Source organism: Channa argus, chromosome 16 (assembly GCF_033026475.1).
Source record: "Channa argus isolate prfri chromosome 16, Channa argus male v1.0, whole genome shotgun sequence".
Taxonomy (NCBI): Eukaryota; Metazoa; Chordata; class Actinopteri; order Anabantiformes; family Channidae; genus Channa; species Channa argus.
The window spans coordinates 21,697,440-21,720,622 of NC_090212.1; the positions used below are offsets into that span (position 1 = coordinate 21,697,440).

The 23,183-nt window shown below is 40.6% G+C and overlaps 1 protein-coding gene across 9 annotated transcripts in view; it reads right to left on the bottom strand.

Moving 5' to 3' along the window:
• Window positions 1-23,183, bottom strand: part of LOC137101230 (neuronal PAS domain-containing protein 3) — a 267,664-nt gene that overhangs the window by 180,953 nt on the left and 63,528 nt on the right. For 8 of the 9 annotated variants that reach the window (XR_010911005.1, XR_010911006.1, XR_010911007.1 and 5 more), the window contains one exon: window positions 15,502-15,600. The exons of the other annotated variant lie outside the window; for it this stretch is intronic. Coding sequence is in view for 4 of the 8 variants with exons in the window: in XM_067479369.1 (XP_067335470.1) it covers window positions 15,502-15,600 (99 nt within the window). In the remaining 4 variants the exon portion in view is untranslated. The remainder of the gene's footprint in view (window positions 1-15,501; window positions 15,601-23,183) is intronic. 9 annotated transcript variants of the gene reach the window in all.

Here is a 23,183-nt window from a genome sequence, read left to right on the forward strand (position 1 = left end):
ATGATGCTAATGTGCCTTTCAAGATAAACATGACATATTTTATATCTGCTAGATATTAGCTTTACTGAGCACTGATTTTGGAGATGAACAGACTTCAATCTCACCTATAGCCACAGTTTTTTTTATTAATACACAATGAGGGGCTGTAAAAGCATTTGAGCTGTAGTTTTCTCCTTAACCGTCTGTGTAAACAGTGGCGTCTTCTGAGTCTCAGTCTTACTGCTGCTGCTGTAACATGGTCATAAACATCAAATATTTGTTATCTGCATTGTTAACCCATGTGAAATGTCAGGGAATCCAGTAATGACCATAATAAACTGATGCCTGAAGATAAGTTTACAAACTAAGGTGGATGATCAACTTCTTCATTCAGTTATGTTCTTTGCTGAACACTTAAGCAGCAAACAAATTAGCTTTTATTCTTCATTTGAGTTCATACACTAAGGCAATTAGTAAATTACCAACAATGAGAGCAACAGCGTGTAAATCACTGGCTCGTCAACAAGCTTGTGTTTTTATCCACGCGGCCTGTTTAACTGGGCAGTAAAACGCATCTTTATACATTTCACCCCGTTTGGTTTTCAATCCCAGCTAATGCAGTTGTGCCACCGCCGTAAAACTGTGCAGCTGATAATTAAAGGACTCTATAAAACAGAAAGTGTGTCTGCTTCACTAACGCACACACACAGCGCCTAAAACCATCTGTGATTGATCCACCTTAAAAAAAAATTAAAATTAAAATTAAAAAAAAAAAAAAAAAAAAAAACAGAACACAGACTTCTGATACTACTCATGGTTCTTATACTGCTAATAATGTTGTTACTACTAATACTGCAAATAGTGATGAGACAAGACAGCAGCTCACAAAAGGTGAGCAGTCCACCTTAAAACCCTAAGATATACTTAATACTGCCAATAATCGTAACACTAAAGTATGCTACATGCATTAAACCATAAACCAAGACAACAATATACCAGGAATTAATAAATGCACAAAAAAAGTAAAACGACAAGACAAACAATAAAAAACATTTGCCAACACCATAAAATAGTCAATCAATACAACTGTGCAGTCAAAGGCTGTGGAAAACACATTTGGGGCCTGATTTACATTTACAGGTAACAAGTACCAAAGATGGGCTGCTTGAAAACTAAAAGCTGCTTCTCCAGGCTTTGCCCAAACATGCAGGAGAGTCAGCAGATCCTTCAGAAGGAATTCAGATATGTTTTTAGGACCGATGCCATTAACTAATTAAAAAAAACGAGTAAAATAATTTTATATACAATTCTTCAACTAACTGGGAGCCAGTGCAAAGGTTAACTACTATCACCACTGTCCAAATACTGCTGAAAGAGTTAATACAGCTACTTCAATTGCAGGTACTGATGCTGTTGCTTTTAGGAATATTAGGAATTACTTTAATAGTACTACTACAGCAACTGCTAATGACAGCAATAACAAGGTCTCTGTCACCAATACCGGTTCTGTTATTAATGTTAAAACCACTCGTCTTCGTGTTGCTCCTACTAATACTGACATGTTATTGCACTGTACATGACAAAAGGCTTTAAATCAGCAGAATTTTAAATGGAGTTTGGCACAGTCATTTTAGGTCATTTATGGTTCTCCCAAGAGGACAAGAGTTGACTTCCGACTGTCCACTCCACTCTGGATACACGGGGCTTTTACCACTATCACTGTGACATTACCGCTCACCATTACCAACTTTTATCTTGCCCAGGCTCGTTTCAGCTCAGCCTCTTTCTCCTCCCCTGCTCTGGCCCTATCTGAGAGGGACTGCCAGTGAAATCTTTTCCATGCAGCAAGTGGACCATAACTGGGGAGGGAAAAAAAATAAAAAGAGGCCAAGATCCCGCAGAGAAGAAGTGCAGTGAGAATGAGAGACAGAGTGGTTTCTCAATACAGCGTGTCTTTCCGACTATCCTGCAACTGATAGAGTTCTGGTGGCAGACGAAGAGCCAATCTGAGAACGACTGTCACAGTTGAAGCTCCACAAAACTGGATGCCGACATTAAAGCCCGTCTGTCTCTTTGTCTGTCTCACAGCCTCCTGTCTGTCTTGTCTCAGTTTCATTGTCTGTCTCTCAGATTCTGCGTCTCATTGTCACAGCTGTGCAATTTAGCGGCAGCAACAAATGACTGTCGACCTTACACCAGCAGTGTGTCTTCACTTTTATCTCTTTTTTGGATTCTCTCCTTCTCCTTCCTTCTCCCTCAGTTGGTCTGTGACTAGGCCATAAAGGTAACACTAGGCTAAATTAGGTTATAAAGTGAGTCTTCTCAAATGCCTCCTCCAATCGGTGCTCCCACAGTACTGGCAGCTCCAGGAGAACAACTTGCTATGTGGAATTATGCAGCAGCACAGCATCAGGCCTTAAGTTGTGATTTGTAAGCAACAGAGAACTGTCTCCATTTGGAAACCACCAAACCACCATGCAAAAGTACTGAAGCGAACCAACAAATTTAAACCGCACTAATATTAAATCTCAGCAAACGTGATGCAAACACCACATGGATCACATGTTATATTATATATGCAACCATTAACCATTTAGCGCAACTAAAAGTGGTGGTAAATGTGTTGCAGAAATATGAGTTGCTTCTCAAGGTCCACCATCAGCTGCCAGTCTCATTTAAAACATTTTACACACATTCATTCCAATTCAACTCAAATAAGAAACCAAGTTTGTATGTGCAACTGCATTTGGTTCCAAATTTAAACTAGAACCTAGAAGCTAAACTACATGCTTCTTATTCACTATTCTGTCTCTTATGTACACATTTCCCCCTTCCAGTACATTTCCAGGACCCTACAGGTCTGCAGACCATACTTGAAGGTCAACTGAACTCTTTTTCGCGGGGTATTGGTCCAAAAACATTTCAAACCTCTCTCGCATTCCAACCTAGAGATCAAAAACAGCTCACTGAAAACAGGAATTATTGCCTAAAAAATAAACCGGCATGCACGGTTAATTAGAGCTAACTCCAGGCAGCGCTGCAGCCGCTTCACCTCCCCAAAGTCTCTGACAGCCGAGTGCCGACAGCCCCCTGTGCCTGAGCTGAGCAAATCTGAATCCAATTAAAAGTTAGAGATCAAACTCAGCTTCCAATCGTAAATGATTTGTGAATAAAAGGCGGCTGGAACAGAAATCAAAGGCAGAGGTGTGTGAAGTCCTCAGGTGAGCTGCTGGAGCTTAATAGTTAATGGAGTTAATGGGGTGTGTTTGTGCACAGATACACACAAATGCACCTCCAAAACAAACTTTGGTAAAGTCACTTTCAAGCCACCAACGCACAAAGATGGGCAAGGTCAGTGGTGCTGGGTTTGAAGTTTTCCTCAGGTTGATTTAGTTCATCAGAAAGAGAGAAAAACAAAAACGACAGAGTTAGAGAGAACGACAGAAAGTGTAGTGCAGCTTCTTCACGGTAAATTGTGTTTCTGACAGAGCCGACTGCTTCCTGCATTTCATAGACATCAATTCATTGTCACACCTCTCTCTCATCTTCTTTACCCTTTACATTTTCTGTTTTTCCTCTTTCCTAAAGTAACTACAGTAAATGTTTTTCTAATAATGTATGAAATGAAAGTGTGAAAGGCATCTGTGGCAGTGATGAACCTCAAGAGATTTATCAGCTGAATCTGCAGCTCCTGTCGGCTTTACAAGGCTTTGCAGGGAGTCTCGGCTCATTGTTTAGTGCCCAAACCACAACTTCAATGTCTTAGTTCACTCTGAGCTCTTACAGCATTGGATTTCTGCAAGAAAACACATTTTAAAACTGACTGGACACAAGCTTAGTTCAGCGTTATGAATCATATGCTGCGATTTACTTCATTTTTCAAATTGTTCCTGTTCTCCTCTCTGTCCTTGATTTTTCCAGAGAGGAACAATGTGCTCTTGGTCTATGGATAGGCCTCCTGTTAGAGGCCTCAGACCACAGGAAAAGCTTCAGGTGAAGTGAGCCAAGACAAGACCAGCTCAGGACAGCATTATTCTGCTGTTACATGAACAGAGTGCACCTCAATCCCTTTGTTAGAACCACAAAAATGAGTCAATCCATTGGTGTAAAAATGTGAAACCCTCAAAATGACAGTTCTCCTGAAACTTTAGCTGATGCATTTATCCCAAAACAAAGAAGAAGAGCAGAGAACAGAGGAGAAAGAGAACAGCACAATACTGAGCAGAGCTGAGAGGAGTAAAGCTGAGAGTGGATGTGGACAGACAGTCATGTTTATTCATGCAGCCATGAGCTGCAGACCTGCAAGGTGACTAGCTGTCACACACACACACACACACACACACACACACACACACACACACACACAAATGTATGCAGGTGTAGAAAAAGACAAACACCTGCACATCTGGCCTGTCTATCCCTGTGGATCAGGGGGATAGAGGCAGGTTTCTGTATATTTGGCTCAGTTGTGACAGAGTGAACAACAAAAGCTGCTCAGCCAGTCATGCTACTGCTGGTACTGCATATACTACTGTCAGGAGTTTAATTACTGCTTTTATTCTAAAACCTACTGACCGATACTTCTTTTCCTGTTGCCTCTCTCATCCATTTCTCCCCCTCTCCACCTTCTCTAAAGTGGGCTTTACCACCGCTCTGCAGTGTATACTCTGTGAGATCTTATTAATATTTCACACTAACCTTACAGGCATGTGTGCGTTTATTAATTATGGCTGAAATGTGAAAGTAAGACGCTCATGAATAACAGCAGCCACTGCTGCTTGTCAGTCAAACTGCTGCAGCAGCCAACAGCTGGATGCACACGCACAAAATGAGCCCCCTAAAGAAACCACTACTATTACAGCCGCTGTTACAATTTGAAGTACTACAACTCTTATATCAGGTACTGCAACTAATTATATTTGTCACACAAACCTTGTGTTTTCGTGCTTTTTTCCTCAGTGTTAACATGTGGCAAGTCAGATGGTAAATTATAAATAACATAATAAATATGATGCGCAATAAAATACTCAGTAACAACTGAACAACATTTGAATAAAACAAGTGAAAATACAGAGTCAAAGTTGGCTCTGGAACTTGGAAATATTGTAGTTTTTTCTGGATTTTAATTGAATCTACTGGTCTTCAGACCCCTGTTGGGGTTACAATAAATGACAATTGTACACAAAAATTGTAAATTCGGAAAACTAGAGAAAATTGCAAACATTTAAGCAATAAACTTGTTTCAGAAATTCTGTTTGAATACAACTAAACTTCACCCACCAACACACTTTTAAATTATTATATTTGCAACCATACAATGTTCTTTAGTAACACACTGAAGATAACTTGACAATCCACATAAAAGGCAACACACAAATGTGTGGATTCAAGGTTCAATGTTTTACAATGTGCATTTCTTTTTCACTAAACCTGCATCAATAAAAATGTAATATGAAAAAATATTCTGATAAAGAATCCAGGTACACAAAATATTACAGTTTACACATGACAGATATAATTTGTAGTGCATCTCTGACAACAACCAACTAACAAAATACATCCAGCAGTCTGTTGTACTGTACCATGCAGTGCAACTACTACAGAGATTATAATTACAGTAAAAGCACTTTTAATACTGCTACTAATACAACCACTACTGCCACTAATAACAGAAAAAAAAAAAAAGGCGCCCACCAGAAAACAGAAACTAATGATGCTATGTAATACACACACAATCATTTAGGCCCTCTTTAAACCCATGTACGTCCGTGTTAGCATGCTCATTTACACACACACACACACACACACACACACACACACACACACACACAGCTTCATTGCTGTACTCAGAGCAATAAATGCTCCGGGCTTCTAAATCACACATTACATGGACCTGCTCAACTTAATTTGCCTTTGATCTTCTTTTTCTTTTCCCCAAAAAACCCTGAATTACAAATTCTCTCTCCCCCTCTCTCTGGACAGAGTAAATGAAATTAATAAGGCGAACATCAGAGGCAGTGGCTGAGCTCTGACTGTAGGCTTTCAACATGAACACCAGATTCTTTTTTCCCTCCATGTTTTTATAATATATTTGCACTAATTGAAAATCTATCATTCCTCGACAAACAGGCTGAATTATTTAAAAGATTTTAATCGACACGCAGCCTTTAATAGGACGGAATAATAGCCTTCATGTGTTTGAAGTCAGTTATTTATTTTAATAGAGATTTAAAAACAGGCGGGTGAAGCAAGAAGGAGTAAGTATTAGGGAGGATGAGGAGGTTGATCTTGAAAGTTTGTCTCAGAAAGGGTTCAACCCATTTTAAATTCAGGATAAATTAGCGATGTCTTGATAGAACCTTTTACCTGACGAAGTACAAGTTCGTATATTTCACACACTGAGCACTGATACAAGTACTAAACTGTTTTGCATCTAGCATGAGTTGCTGGACAATAAAACCCTCTCAAGTCCACTGCAGTTAAGTCAATCCAGTGAAACTCAAATTCTCGCCAGTTCTTCTGCTTAAACAAATATGGCAGTGACTGGTTTATTAAAATAAAGCAACTTTGGCTGAAAAGAACAAACAGAAAAGGAAAAAGAACAAAGCACAGATCTCGGGTGAGATCCTGGATGGAGAAGTGTGGCCAGCATGGACTGTAGAGTCTGCACAGGAACACAAAGGTAAACTAACTTCAGGTAACGTTCTAGTTACTGTATGTAACCCTCATTGTTGCTGATGTCAGCTGCAAGTATTAAAGGCTTTTACAAGATTATTGAGAAATAGTGACTGTTAGTAACTAGATCTTAAGACTTTAGAGTAGCAGAGTTTGCATTCAGCTTTACTTCTGTCCTCGTCAGTTATGTTACTTTTCCACCTCCACCTACCTGCAGAGGTTATCAGGGTATGAAGCGCAGTATCTGAGAAGTTTTATGAGTACATGTACAAGTATACATAGACAGGATAAGGCTCGATGCCCAGTACTGGTATCGGGCATCACTAGTTTGAATCAGTTTTTGTTTTAAGGTGGAAGTAAAATCTGACCTATGAGAAGCAACAAAAGCTTCTTCTCTGGTCATTTAGAACTGGTTATGGAGAGTGAAACGACATCTGCACTGAGCCGGGGAGGTTCTGAACACGCTGCAGGCACTTCAGGTGGTTTCTGCATCTAAAATCAAAAAACTAAAATATAAGCAAGTGTTTTTTGTGCCAAACACCAATTAAATAGGCTTTTTCAGTTTTTACCAGACTCATAATCATGATTGAGTAGAGCCAAACTGCAATATCCACCAAATTCTTCGTTTAGATTCAAGCTTAGTTTAGGTCAATCATTTGTTACGACAAGCAGCTCAACAGGACTCAAACTAAACAAACACCGGTCCTCATGTGACTCAGAAATGAAAAACACACTAACACTGTAGTGGAGCAGAGCAACAGGTTTAGGTTAAATGTAACTCGAGCAAACATGAGGCCTCATCTCATTTGCAAAACAAACCAGAGGAACATACATTTTTAATGTGCATTTCAATTCAGTGAAACAGATTTTTATTTAGATGTTGGTTTTCTCACCAGCAGCAGAATTTGAACAGATTCACGAGGACAAATGGTCCAGTAGGAGTAGGGAGAAAACTGACTTTCAAAGTAAAAGCTTTAAAAGTCACTAAAGTAAAGGAAAAAAAAAAAAACTCCCAAGGCTCAAATATCACAGATGGAGTCAACTGGAGACATGTGTACTATAAGTTCTTTAAGCAGCAGAACAAAGTGCAAGAAGTGAAAATCCTGCGAGGCCCCGTCCCAATAACTCTCAGTGTCTTACTGTTAATGCCACAAAAGTAACAATATGCTACAGAAAACACACAAAGAAACTCCCTCCTCTCCTGTTCAAACACATCTATAGGCATAATGGAGAAAAACAGCAGGTTGATTTAATGTGTGCAGCATCTCTGCAGCGCTCAGTCTTCCTCAGGGGGGGAATCTCGCTGCAGTAACAAGCCCAGGCAATGCTGAGAAAGTGCCGCGGGCAACGGTGAGCCGCGACGCAGCAGCGCAGGCAGGTGAAGACGGGGTGAAAGTCAAATCCTTTCACTGTAAACAAAACCCCGGGAATAAGGAAAGGTAAATATATGTTGTGTGAATAAAAATGCTCATGTGTTTGCTCGGGATTTGAGACGTCTTTGCAGGCACCACAGGTGGGTAGCTGTCCAACGCGGTGAGGGATTTGCTGTGATGAGGACGGATTGATGAGTAGAGAGGCGAGGGAACAGGCTCCGCTTTAGAGCTGCTGCCTCAAAAACTTACAAAGATGTCGTTTCCAACACTTGTCTGTTAGCCATTCGGGAGGCTGCCATGTCACGAGTTACCTTCAAGGTACGTCACGTGTCGAGGATGAGTTAGTGGCAGCTGACGCCAGCGCCACTGTGAAAGGAAGCCAGGGAATTACAGGTATGAGGAGTGATGCGGTGATGGCTGACAGGCCCCAGAGTCTGCAGGAGTCTAAGTGGAGGCCAAATGAAAAGTTCACGTGATTACTGGGATGACGCCATGTGGCGATACTCTCTAAATGCTGCAGTGGAAGCCCAGTGGTGACAAGAAAGCTGCAGTATCAGTCAAAGCCTACTGCTGGAAGGCAGGGACTGATTTATGATTACAACAGATCGTTTTTCAGTGAAATGTGACAGAGGGACTGTAAAGTGCTGCTGTTGTTTAAAAACTGCACCTGCACTCAAGTTTTATTCACTGTCCAAAGCTTTCTGCTACGAAACCTGGTGCCCCACAGTTACTGGTTTTAGTGCATCTGACTGTGGCTTCAGTTTGCTCCAGACTGCTGCTCTGTGTTGGAGAAGAGCAGCACGTTATGGGCAGACACTTGTTTGTAAAGGAGTAGAATCCAGCAGATAAAAAGTAAAGCTGATTATGGGCCTGTGGGCAGGCTGCTTCAGAGATCCTGAATGTACTTTTACTGCTTTACAGGGAAACTACACCTTTGTTGCAAATGACTGAAAATTGTTCTGTACCTGTCTGAGCACTTTAGATAGTCCCTTAGTTAATGACCTGATTTATCAGTAGCTCACAATAAATTTCTGCTGGAATTAAACATTAGACATTATTGCTGCTAAGAAAACTTTGAGACAAACCACTGCAAACCACTTCGTTGGTATAATTGCATTTTAAAGTTGTCAGTGAGCAGGAAGCATTAAAAAAAAAAAAACATTTACCGTGGTGCCGCTCTAATTGAAACATCCTGCATGTTCTGTAACACTAAATCGGAAATATCTAGAGCACGTCGCAATTTTTATTGAAAACCACGTCAAATATTTTCATCCCCAGCCGCTTCTCAGTAACTGCTTCACGCATTAAAATACACCAGCTCAGGACAGATGTCAATCCCCCAAACAGCCAACATCGCCCACCCATTACCACAGCACTCCAACAACTGCAGCAGCTTCCAGTGGACAACACAGTCAACTTTAAATTACTTTTTGCAGTTTATATTATTGTTACAGCTTCTCTGTATCTTTTTTCACCCACTCTGAACCGCAGTGCAATTGCATCTGAAAAATCTGATAAAAATTACATGAAAAAAACTAATCTGCAACAGCAAAGTCACTTTGAGAGGGACGCGCTGTTGCCTGGACTGGAAGACACTTTTTTAAGAAAAATGATGAACCAAAGTTGCAAAATGTTTGTACTGAAGCCGCTGTATCTGTGAATTGTTAACTGTTGTAATGTATTTTTAGTTTTATTCAGGGAGTCAGAGAAATATTCAACAATAAAGGAAGAAGTCATCACTGCTTTCTAGATAAACATTTCTATACATGAAAGAACAAAAAAATATTAGGATAAAAAAAAAAAAAAATTTTTTACCTGCTAATCAGAAAGAGATAAAAAGTATTTTTAGATTTAGTATTTTTAGACTTTTTAATCTCATTTGAATTAAGTCTAAATTTGGACTCCAAATGTGGACTTTCTATAATGACAAACCGTTTGTTTCATCAACTGGAGGAAATCAGCTTCTACAGATCTACAGGAGGTAGATCTCAGTATTTAAGTAAAGCAGCAAATGTGTTTAGTCGCTTTACTGCACCAAGGACACAGGGAACAAGGAACTGTCTCAGTAGCAAAATCCGCCACTTTGTACATGAATGATTTTAAATGAGTAAATAAAAAAGATAAGGCACATAAGTACAAAGCTGGAACGAAGTCTGGAGGTTGAAACGCAAAGAGCCGTGGTTACTCTGTACCTCCCCATTTGATTTCCTGCAGGTAAACAGGGCTTAAGGTGATATTAGCTAAAACTCATCCTAGTGATACATTTCAAACAAACCTCATCAAACATTCTGACTGTTGATTTCAGTGGCAATAAGACAGATGGGCCTCAGGATCAATGCTTCTGGACTACAAACATCACATCACGACTTCAAAAGATCTCTGCAGCTCTCTCACACACACACACACACTTTCCCTCTGTGTAAATCTATACAATACATTATTAACACGTTTCCTGCCAGACAAAGAAAAAGGTAGATGATAAAATATAGAAAAATAAATGACAAAATAAGAGAAAAGGTTAAATTATTAAATTCTGGTTGCTCTCAAGGAGTGCGAGAATGAGAATGTGTATTGTTTTTTTTAGGGGAGTGTGGATTTGAAAGGAAAGGCAAGGTGAGAGGGAAGGTGTGGCATCAAAGAGAGAAAGTTGAACAAAGTCAGCGACATGCCAGGAGTCGACTCGTGTGACACAGGAGAGAAAAAAAAAAAAAAACATCTCTCCTCCGTCGTCAAGTCAACACAGGATGGAAAGAAAGCAGAAACATGTATCAAGGTGAACAAGGAAGAAGGAGGAAGTAAACACATATGTAGGACACAGGCTAAAGAGGAGAAAGGAAAGGAATGAGGAAGTAAAGAGAGCATTAGATCAATTTTACTACCTTAATTCAAAGTTTAATAAAGTTAAATTAAGACAAAGGAGAGAATGAAAGGACAAGAACAAAGACATGTCACGAAGGAGGATGTTAAAATCAATGAAAGATGAAACAGGTGTGAGGAGAAATGAGAACCTACAGAAGAGACGGAAGGAAGGAAGAGCACATATGAAGTTGAAATAAAGAGTGCAAGAAGAAAAAAGTCAAAGGAGGAGACAATACACAAGGAAAACAGTGGAGAGAAAGGTCCATTCTTCGTCTCTTTCTCCCCAATTCCACTAAAAACGGAGTCGACCAGAGCCCAGCTGGTCTCATTTTCGATTGCATCACACCGAGCCGCGATTCTAGAGGGTGATTTCAATAGCAGCAGCTCCCCGGTGTGTGTGTGTGTGTGTGTGTGCGCGCGTGTGTGAGCTGCAGAGGGTGATCTCAGATGGTACATCTGTCACTTGTAGTTTACAACCATTCTACTTTGTTGTTACACACACACACACACACACTATTAGCATCACATGTGAAGAAAAAGGAACAACAAGTAATGATGTGCACGGAAATATTTAGTGTGAAATACACACATACAGAAACCTAAACCTAAAGTACCTTCTTGTGTTTAATTGTAGTACTACATAGACACACACACACACTCAAAGTGTTGTAAGCAGTGTTGACAGGTGTGTGTATGGACAGTGTATCAGGGGCTCCTGTGGCCACCGGCCCCTATTTATCTCAATTTCACCCTCTAGACATTAACCCACACATGCACTTAACAGCACAAATAGATGGCCCCAAGGGTAAGTACAGGTTTTGTTCTGACTTTTAGGTTAAAAGAACTGTGGAAAGGCTCAGGAATGGCAGGAAGGTGGATCCTAGGATGGTGGGGGACTGTTTGCAATTGTTTGTAATAGTTTGATTTGTGTGTTTTTTTTTTCGGGGGGGTCGAATTGCTTTATTCTGACTGGTGCAACAAACCTGCAATGCATGTTCTGTTATTCTCTTCAACAAACAACGTAGCTGGAGTTTTTGGGAATTTTCTCATTTCTTTTTTGTTTTGCCTGAGTGAGCACACTGTGCGTTTGACGCAGAGTGTCTACTTTGACAAAACCTGCAGTTTGAAGCCTTGAACAGGAACTGAGCACAAATTGTGTTTAACGAAACTTTTAAACTTTACGCCACATAGAAGGTATTTAATCACACGTTCAGTGGAGAACTTGCTCTCCCACGCTGCCAACTATGAACAAATGTGAGAATAAAGTCCAAAAAAGGCCAAACGCAGTTGGAGTAGCTTGTACAGTACCTCAGCAGGGTTTACTATTCTGTTTTAATTTGTGACACTGTGTATTACAGAGAAAAAACCAAAAACATTGTACCTTAATTTATTTATTTGGTTTATTCGACAAAGCAAAAGTCAGCCAGCAAATTACACTGTGTTTGAATGGGCTGCACGTATGGTCTAGACGTCAGTATAAAAATGACCACACACACACAGAGAGAGAGAGATGTGTGGCGCATGGTGCATTAAAGAGATATGAGGTGAGCTATAGAAAAATCCTTATGTTTCAGCGTTTTTTCATTACCTCACATTTGGCAACAATAACTAGTTCAATGAGAATCACAGAATCTGCTGATCACACGGTTTTTTCTTTGTTTTCCAAATACACTTGGTCCGGGATCATTCAGATGATGTGCGGTGTCAAATGGATTTTGCCTTTGACCCAATGCTGAATCCTCCCACCTGGAGGTGCACAGTACAGGTATGCTGCATGTAACCATGTGACGGGGGGTAAAAGAAAACACCAGCTGGCCACAGCACATAGACATGTGATACCTATTTAGACCTGCACTGACGCACAGTGCGAGTGGAGTGTGGACATCTATGTAGCTGTCTGTCTCTCTTCTCTGGGATGAGCATGAAAAGAACTTTCTGGGACAAAAAATAAAATAAAACAATAACCTACTGCATGCGCTTATTCCACACACGGCTCCAAAAATCACGCTCCACATTAAACTGCGACTGTTCTCTCACTTTCTTAGATTGATGTAATCACACAAACAGTGACATACCCACAGCCTTTAAGCCCCAGTTTTCTTTCATGGGGAGGGGGTTACGACAAAATGAACAGTTTTAATGCAACCTCGGTGGCAAACTGGTGTCTAACTCGATTCTACCAATTGAAAGAGCTTCAAGAGACAAGCAACTGCCGTAAAAGTGACAAAATCACGTGGCAGAGACAGATGCTTTCAATGGCTACATCTGTATACGTCTCCACTTCAAAGTGTGTTAAATGCCTGTGAAAAAAGAAACTAATGTTTTTCCTGACTAATAAAGAACTTAAATCTCTACAAAGACATAAAGATAAAATAATCAGTTCAATAAAACCCAATATGATATCAATGACTTTATATTTATAATTTATCAGCAGCTGGGAAGCCATGTTTGTTTCTGTACTCAGCAGCTGTGAAACTGTAAATTAACTTGGAGCTAAAATTGAACTGGGTCCAATTGAAAAAAAAGCTGCAGAACTATTGTTCTGTAAAAGATCAGATGAAGTCTGAATCAAGGCTCTTTACTGTGTGTGTGTGTGTGTGTGTGTGTGTGTGTGTGTGTGTGTGTGTGTGTGTGTGTGTGTGTTCAGGCCTACATGGTGTTAAGCTCTTCCTATAATGAGCTATTAACTGCTGTCTCCTTTCAGCTCTCCGCCTGACTCCGACACAAATCCTCCCTTTATTCTCCTGTACTGTAATCCACCACACACACATGCATACACACACACACACACACACACACACACACACTCAACTACCATAATGCACCCGGCCTGAGCTCACTTCCTGGTGGGAGAGAGAAGGGAGGAAAGATGGAGATGAAACAGGAAAAGAGAAGGGAGGGATGATGGATTTAAGAATAGTGGACCTTTACAGCAGTGACAAAAACTGAAATCTTCACAGACACACAAAGATGTGAGGCTGATGCATTTCATACATTCACACACTAACTCTCAGAATAGTAACAATTGTCGGTGATGTCTCAATTCAAAGTATTTTTAAAAATTACTTAATAGAAACAAAGCTAAACAAGAATTAAATTAAATACACAAAATATCACAGTACATGTGATTGAATGGAAACTTTAGAGATATATTTTTGAAGTATTTAATTAGTATTAAGCTGAAGGCTCTTTTCTGTACGTTTATATTTGTATCCAAGTTTCAATTCCTATTGATGCACCCAGGCAGCCCTCCCTGTTTGAGCTACTTCCAGCTGGACAGTGCTGCGGCGTCCTGCAGCAGAGCTGCTGTGCACCGCGGCTGCAGAAGTGGAGCTATTTCTAGAGCTATTCTATTTATTTTTTTAAATATTCCTAATGCTAATACTACATAACGGAAATATTTCAAACAGAATTTACTACAGCCTGATTTATACTTGTGCACTGAAGCTACGTCATTGGTCTTGCATATGTTGTGGACCTATTCAGAACCCTAATGTCCACCTGCCGAGAAATGTCAACTACACATCACAGCGATGCAGACACAACAACTGTAATTGGTCCGCTCGGCCCTTTAGCCTCAGTCAGTCGATGGTCATTCAGACCGTCCCTTCCAATGTCTGTTCTCCTTCTGCCTTTGCCGTAACTTTTAGAAAAAGTAACTGATGTTCAACATCTGTTACCTCCAACTCAACATTATCTGTTTATCTACACAGAGGTGCACACTGACATAAATGCTCAGTCGCTCCTATAGCAAACGCAATAGCTCCTCTGTATTCATTTAGAGAAAAAAATAAATAAATCAAGAATCGTCATTCCACTTGGTAACTGTAAGGAACCTGTTTAATCTGTAAATACAACACACCAACCATTAAAATCTGGATTATGAACTGTGCAATGGGATTGTGAAACTGTGCCTCCTCTAAAATTTAACGCATGAAGTCATGGCCTACGACTGTTACCGAACATTAAAAGAGTCTGATTCTCAGTAACTAATATAGCCTGTCATCCTTTTCCCCCCTGAGCCAACTTAGTAAAGTAACAGAATCAGACATTTTCATTAAAGGATATTTTCTCAAATTTCCCAAAGAATTTAGACATTATGAGCACTTCTGTTGAAGGTGATTAATTTTTTTCCGCCTCCACTACTGTAGGAAGACTGATGTATTGAATGATTACAGAGTAGATTAGAAGTTTTAACTGTACAGAAATGTAATACTCAGGAGACATGGTTGGGTTGACGATATCATTTTCAGCTGCAGGTAGCACGTCTTAGGTCGTGTGTTTTATTGGAGAGTAATGACCTTCAATGATTTACTGCTGGTTATTTATTCTGAAGCATTTTAGGGCCTCAGCTAAAACATGTGGTGGGATAAACACAATTGATAGAAAAAGTCTATCACCACAAGAGAGAGAGCAAAATTAACTGGTTGATCGTGAATTTTGGCTTTGACTCTGGTTACAAGAGCAAAAATTGTGGTGACGTTCTAGGAAGAACTGTATGAGATCAACAATAACAATAGAAAATCCATTCATACTGTTTTTCCTTTACAGAACACAAACCAATACTACTACTAGTTCTACTACGACAACTACTACGAGCGCACATAAACGTTACCATGGTGAGGAGGTATGCTGCTGGCCGGCCAGGTGAAGGGTCTTGGGCCGGGCGGCGGAGCAGCTGCCTGCATTAGCCGGCCGCTCCCAGTAGGGGTCACTGTGAAAAACACAAAAAACGTGAAGATGTTCTTTAATGACAGCCATAAGAGACAAGGAGCAGGAGAAGAAGAAGGAGGGTGAGGAAAAGGAGGCGCTAAGCTAAAGAAATGACGAACGAGAGGGAGCAAACATGGAAAACACATTGGACAAAAGGAAGAGGAAAGAGCATAAAAGAAGCATATGCAGCAAAAACACAAACATCATAATTAGAGAACACAGAGTTGTGGCTAAACATATTCAGACAAGCAGTACGTTATTTAGCAGCAGCTTCATGTGGAAAAATGATGAACAGTTGGGCATTTGTAGCTCAGTGGGCAAACCAAGAACATAGACAGGGACCTTCCTAATCAATCAATCTGTTTTTCAGATTTATTCACAATAAAACCTCAGAGGGACAATACCCAAATGCAGAGCGGAGTCCGTGATTTAACAACCCGGCAACATGCCAGTCAATGAAACCTCACAATGTGTGGGTGAACGTTGTCCAGACTAACAGATCTGACAGAAGAGACTGGAAACCTTCCAGACATTTTACTGTAGATAAGTTAGGCTGAATTTTGAGGAAATCTGTAAAAAATGATGATCAAGGCATCTGCAATGTTTCCATTTGATGGAGTTTCACAATCACAAAAACGTGTATACTGATGAATGCTCCGGGATGCAAGACACAATAATGAACCCTGGCTTCGGCATTAAATACCTGTATCCCATTACCTTTGAGTTTAAGTACAATGCAGCGAGAGGACTACTCTGGTATCAGTATGTTAATTCTGGAGCACAACTTGGTCCATTTTTAAAAGACAGGGACATGAAATGAGGTAAACTAATGCATCTGTTAATGCAAATCACAATGCTTGGCAATGTCAACGTTCTTTATCTTTGCATCTATTTAAAACATACTGCAGAAATAAAAGCAGCACAATCCTCACTAGGTTGGATACCAACTCCACCAAGTCCCAGGAGCCAGTTGAATTTTGTGCACACTGGAAGTGTGAAGCTAGTGGTCACAGATGAGTAGTAGGCATTCAAACTAGTCCATACGAGCATCATGCCACTGATTGGTGTGTTATACAATAAGTGCTTATGAGCCCACAGTTATCTTTGTGCAGGTCACTGATGGAACACTAGAGAACACTTTGTGTCCAGTTTGAGTCAGCATTGATTTTCCTTCATTTCCTGTTCCTTTACTCAGTGTTGGTTCTGTATTTTAACCCACCCCACATTCTTTTCCTAACCTTCTCATTTTATGCCAAAAAACACACAACAACGTGGCACAAAGTATCACATGATAATGACCAATATGGGAGCAGGTCCTGTACCTACTGGCCAGTCTCCACAGTGCTGATACCAGCCGTTTAATGGCGCGATAACATCTGAAAGAGGTGGCTGAAGGAGACGCTAAAACCCAAGCACATGGATCAACAACTTTATTCTTCCAGCTTATTGGCATTAGTGATGTATTACAGACACAAAAATTGTCACATTTTGTTACTTTTCAGGATGTAGCTGCCACCACAGCTGGTTGGCTAAAACAGCTCCTGCCTTTAGAAATATTCACAAAAATAACTAACCCTCCCGTTCGGTGGGGCTCTTGAAAAGCTAAACGCTGCCGACTGGGGCTCAACAGGCAGACGAAGTGACACGGAGTCAAGTACAAAACACAAAGCAGCCCCAAAGTGACTGTCTATGCACAGTGAATTATTAGAATTTTACACACCCACCAAAGACAGGCTGTCAGAAGCCATGCCAGAATGGATTGTTCATATGGAGCGAGGGAGCGGAGTAAAAGAGAAGAAGAGAGAGGGTGAGAGGAGAGAGGGAGGAAGAGGCAGTGGAGCGATGCTGGCTCGCAGGAGAACATTAGCTGCACTGTGTAGCGCCCCATAAAACCATTGACATTGTCGGTCTTGCTTTGTGGACGAGTATTATTGTAAAACACAGTTTTCTGAGGCGAGCCAGCCGCTATTGTTCTTGTCAGAGGGTGAAGCGAGGGCACCGCCGGCATAACTTATTTCACTTTTAAAGCTACGGGAGAAGGCAGACAGAGTGGGTTTTCAAATTAAAGCACCGAGATGTAAGTCCAGAGATTGTATTACTTTTAGATTTGATCTCTTGATGCATGACTAGGAAACAGTGCTGCTGTCGGAGGAGAGGAGAGGTGTGTGTGTGTGTGTGGGGGGGGGGGGGGGGGGGGACAATAAAAGATAAACAGAATACAGCCACCTGCAAGAAGTAAAGCAGGTTTGTTCTCTGGCTGAGGTTGATGTACTTTGCTGATTATACAACAAGGTTTAAAGAGATGGTGATTCTGACAACACCAAATGATATCAATGTTCAGTCCATTTCACAGACATGATTAAAAGAAAGCCTAATCTTGGCATAAATAGGTGGGATATGACATCACTCAGCCTTTTCTGGGGCAGTAAAAAGAAAGCGGGGGTTACTAATTGCCTCTGTGATCCCCTGTGTTCGATGTAACGGAGTGATTTCTGACTCCATACCTTCCTGCAGCATCAGGGCCACGTTACAGAAAATGTGGGGTTTTATCGTGAGTGACCAAGCCTCCATCTTGTGATCTATACAGTCTGCAACGGTGGTTAGGATGGATTAACAGCATGTCATATGTTTGGATAAAACTTGTTTAAATCATTTCATATTTATTGAGATAGGAGCAGATGAACAGAAAGCAAGAGAAGTTAAATTGCAATAGCAAACCTTCCGGTAAGATCTGCTAATTCAACTACGGCCATACTCACATTCCCAAACAGTCATTTACATAAACAGGGACTCATCTCAGGGTTTGGCATAAACCAACAAAATAAATAAAGACATTGTTAGAAGAATTGTAGGAATGTGTCAGAATATTGGGAAAAATGTTGAAACTTTTTATATTGGCTCTAGTTAGTTGAAAAGCATTGAGTGCTCGTCTTGGGTTTCACAGCACATTTACTCTGTGGTTTGTGTTGAAATGTTTGTCTTCACTTTTTCACTCAACTAGAAGCTGTTTAAATCCTGAGGAGCTCAACTTTAGCGAGCTCAACTTTAGCGAGCTCCACCTGTAACACCGAGCAACGTCCCAAACACTTTATTCCACCGTAAAATAAAAACTGGACAAATATTTACGTTACATTTCTATGTATCAACTCTTCTTTTCTGTTGACTGTGTTTAACAAAATGCTAAGTCCTCTTCTTACCTCAGCTCTGTAGGACTTCCTGGCTTGAAAAAAAGGACCCGAGCAGAAGGCCAGGCTGCCTTTATAGCTGCCTGAGGGAAACTAGCTGAAACTACACCTGACACATGTGCCGCTTGAATTAAATTACATTTTAAAACGTTTGTTGAAATATATCTTGTTCATGTTGAATATGCTGTTATTTTAGGGTTTGTTTGTTTGTTTTTGATCCATTTCATATTGCAGTGACCTGAACAGTGAATTCAGTGTCACAGTCCAATCAGTTGGTACAATCCAGAGTGAAGTGCAATATTCCCAATGTCTAAAAAAAACACAATAAATACTACTTTGCATCACTAAACATTATGTTGCTAATAGTACTGTATCTGAGCCCTACATGAATAACTGCAAGTGTTACTATAGAAACTAATAATCTTATAAAGTAGAGCAACACTGAGGCACAAAATAAAACAATACATCCACCTGAACAAAGTAACCAAGGCCATTTTTAAACAGAATTGATCCATTGAAGAGGCTGTATTTTTCTTTAGCTGTCAGAGTTGGACGTATGTAGCAGAAACTTACACAGCAGCACAGATCTTTCTCTAAACCCTCCAAAAATGTGCCAGTATAACCAACCAATCCATGGCTCAGCGCACCGGCCCACCACCAGGCTTCCTGGTCTGTTCCCAGGATCCAGGGCTGGGGCTTAAAGAGACTGGAGCTAAAAGGAACAGTGTGATACAGAGCTGAAGAACTGCATAAAGGCCTATTATAAGTCATCCAAAAGTATTTCACTGGAGCCCCCGACTAAAAATCTAAACCTGAAATTATGCAGAATATGGCTACTGTAAAACCCCCAGGAGCAATGAGCTGAGCTGAGGGATTTTTACACCAAACCATGTACAGTTTCTGCTAATACTGTTAGCAGTAATAATATGCAGAAGAAACAATTTGCATGAGCAACTTCCACCGACTGCAGCAACAATTTGTTGTTCCTAACAAGAAGCAGCGTAGCAGGAGGTAAATACAGCGAAACAACCAACAATCCCACTGCAACACAAAGACCACACTGCAGTGTGTATCACACACACGCACACACCTGACCTCTCCACTCTGCTGTGTCTCCCATTAACAGAACAGAGACCTTTGGTGAAATGATCTCTATCTGCACAGAACGAGAGGTTTAAGAGGCCACCAATTAAATTGCTTCTCTCTTTTTTCCCTTTATGCTCTTCATCGCTCCGTTTCTCTCCATCTTCAGTCTTACTCCATCTCATCTCTTATTCCCTTCATTTTGCTCCGTATTCTTTCGAATTCCGCATCTCTCCATCTCCTTTTTCAAATCTTATTGCACTCTCCTTTTTTCACATTCCTAAGTCCTTTCTCCTTCCCATATGTTTCCTGTTCCTTTCTCTATTTCATCTCTGTGTCCCTTATTAAGTCCTGTTTATCTTTTCCCTTTGCCTTCATCCACCCACTTCCTGCCATCTTGCTTTGTCTCTTTACATAACTCACTTCCTCTTTCTTAACCCTATCCCTTCAGGTGTTTGTGCCTCCATCTTTTTCCAACATCTGTCCCTCCTCTTGTTAATATTTCCTCTCTGTACTCCCAACCATGTCTTCTCGTTGCACATCCTCAAATCCCTCAGTTATCCTTTTTCCTGTTACTCTTTGCCCCAGTCTCTCCTGGAATTCTTCCCCTTACTTCTCTTTCTATATCCTTTTCTCACCCTCCTGTCTCCCTCCTTCTTCTTTAAGTGATTGTCCATCCCCGTCTTCTTTTTTCAGTGTTACGTGATTACATCCTTCTCTCTCTCTCTATTTCCGCAGCCTGTCCATTAGTTCTACAATGATGCCTTTAGGTGTCTCGCTGTCATTCTACACATTAAATAAACAGTACAACTGTAGGCACACATCTAAAATCCAACTACACAAACACAGACTCACACACAAACAGAAATTCAATAACCTAAGTATAAACATGCGCGCCAGCACACACTCATGGGTAAATGCACACTGAGATGCACATAAGCAAGCAAACAAATACTCTCTCTCTCTCTCTCTCTCACACACACACACCCAAGGTACAAACACACACTCCATCAGGCCCAAATGGCAGTGGTGGGAGGCAGTACAATGGGTATTGCCGGGCGCCGGCAGAGCTAAATTGCAGACAGCGAAGGGGAGATCTGGGCCATTTTTCAAGGCCGACTATATATTACAAATTGGCTACCAGGGCATTGTCTGAGAAAACACACACACACACACACACACACACACACACACACACACACAAAGTGAAAAACTAATCCTGGCTTGTCCTATTGAAGCCCACAGAGCAGCAAAAATCTGCCCTTTTTCCACTTTTTCAACAATTTCCACAGAATAAACCATATGATTGAAAATGTGTCCGTTTAGCGTGCAACACTAATGCACACTCACACACACACAAACAACTAAACTAACCACAAACACACAGTCCTGCTCCCATGTTTAGCTGCTACCACTCTGTTGGTTACAGGAATGTTCCAAAACTTCCAGGGCAGGGTCAAATCTAGGCTACGCTTATATTAGACACACACTTTGTTCCCGGCTGGTCAGAATGTTTGGTCGAGGATTAGACTGGTCAGTCTTGCTCCAGTGCAGCAGTAAAGCTAGAGGAAGGTTTTCCTTCCAAACTAAATCCCTTCAGAAGCACAACTGAGGTTGTGTAGTTTTACTCTTCGAAACCCAAAATTAATTTTACATAAATTCGAGATGTTCTTGCAAAATTAGGCCATTTTTCAAAATTACTGTATTTTTGAAAATGTATATCAAGTTAAAGGCGTTTTAAAAATAAGTTTTCCTCAAAATATTTTAAGGAAATGAGTCTGAAAGGAGTTTCAGAGTTTGACAAAGTGAGCTCCAGGGAAGTGAAGATAATTTTTTTTTTTTTTTTTAAATTTGGAATATTTTGTAAAATTGTGTAACATTCTTTCTGTGTTATCTTGGCTTGATGCAATTGTAGTTAGATTTTAGAAAATGGCCTGGATAATATCTGGTTAGTCATGGAACAAGCTGCAGCATATGCTTCGGTACATCTGCCTTGTTTGTCTTCTGTGGAGTTCACATGGATCACACACATTACTCAAGCTGCAGTTACACTTCAGCAACAGACATAAATAACTGGTTGTGGTAGAAAACAAATAGGAGAAAACACACACACATTTATTATTATGTGTCTTTTTCCATCATGTCTGTTAAATCAGCTCTAAAACAAACAAAATAAAAATTCTTTCATTTCTTGTGTGATTATCATCAAAGTGTGTGTTGGTTTTTAGGTTCACTGTAGACTGCAAACATAAAGGATAATGTACAGCTTTTTTTTAACTAAAGAATAATATTTAATGTCCAGAGGGGATTAAACCAACGATTACTGAAATGATCAGACTTAACGAGCTGCTCACTTCCTGTTTCTATGTGATTGTTTACTCAGTGCTTTGAGTAAATGACTCTGCAGGAGGTAGAGAGACAAACTCACACAGATACGTGAGCAGACAAACTGTCTTAACGCTCAAACAGTTGGCTACTGTGAAGCAGAGACAAGTTTGAAACAAACAAACAAAAACACTGGCTGACAAAAAGTGTAAAACTGAACCCCTGGTGATAAACGTACATACGCATGCACCTACACATGGTGACACACAAAACGCTAATCAAACACATCTCAATCTGAGCTGATGTCTCCCATAGCAGAGAGCTGAACAGGTCCACAGCTGTCACTCACACACACACAAACACACACACAGCAGTCACACCTGAACAGCAGTGTTTACCACACAAACCCTTTACTGTCACAGTTTACAATATTTCAGAACTTCGCCAACTACACAATATACTTTGTTGTCCGTGTGTTATCTACAGCTGGCTAACGCAACTTCAACCATACTGAGGTTTGTTTGCGCTCATCATTTATGAGCTAATTCATACGGTTTAGCATAAAAACTGAAAGCTGGTATCGGCATCAGAATGAACAATGCTGAGGATCAGAACAAGCTTGTGTTCGGACGTCTTGCTGTTATTTTCAGGATCTTTAGGTGTGACACTGCACCTGGATGAACAGGATGTGCCAGTAACTGAGGCGTCATTGTGCAAAAGCATGTGTTTTAACTAACTCCTTGCCTAATCTTGCATCTGCAACCTTCTCGTTCCACGGCCACTTCTGGAGTTAATTATGAGCTCGAACGTGAGAAGAAAAAAAATGTCTGACTTTAATTTGCACACATTACCATCACATAAGAATCAATCCAGAGCATGCAACACTCAGGCCGCAGAGTGGCACATGCAGCCATGATGGATCCTCTCATTTGAGATGGATGAAGTTCCATTTAAAAGCTCTAAGTGTGATGAGGGGCGAAGCTTTGGCATC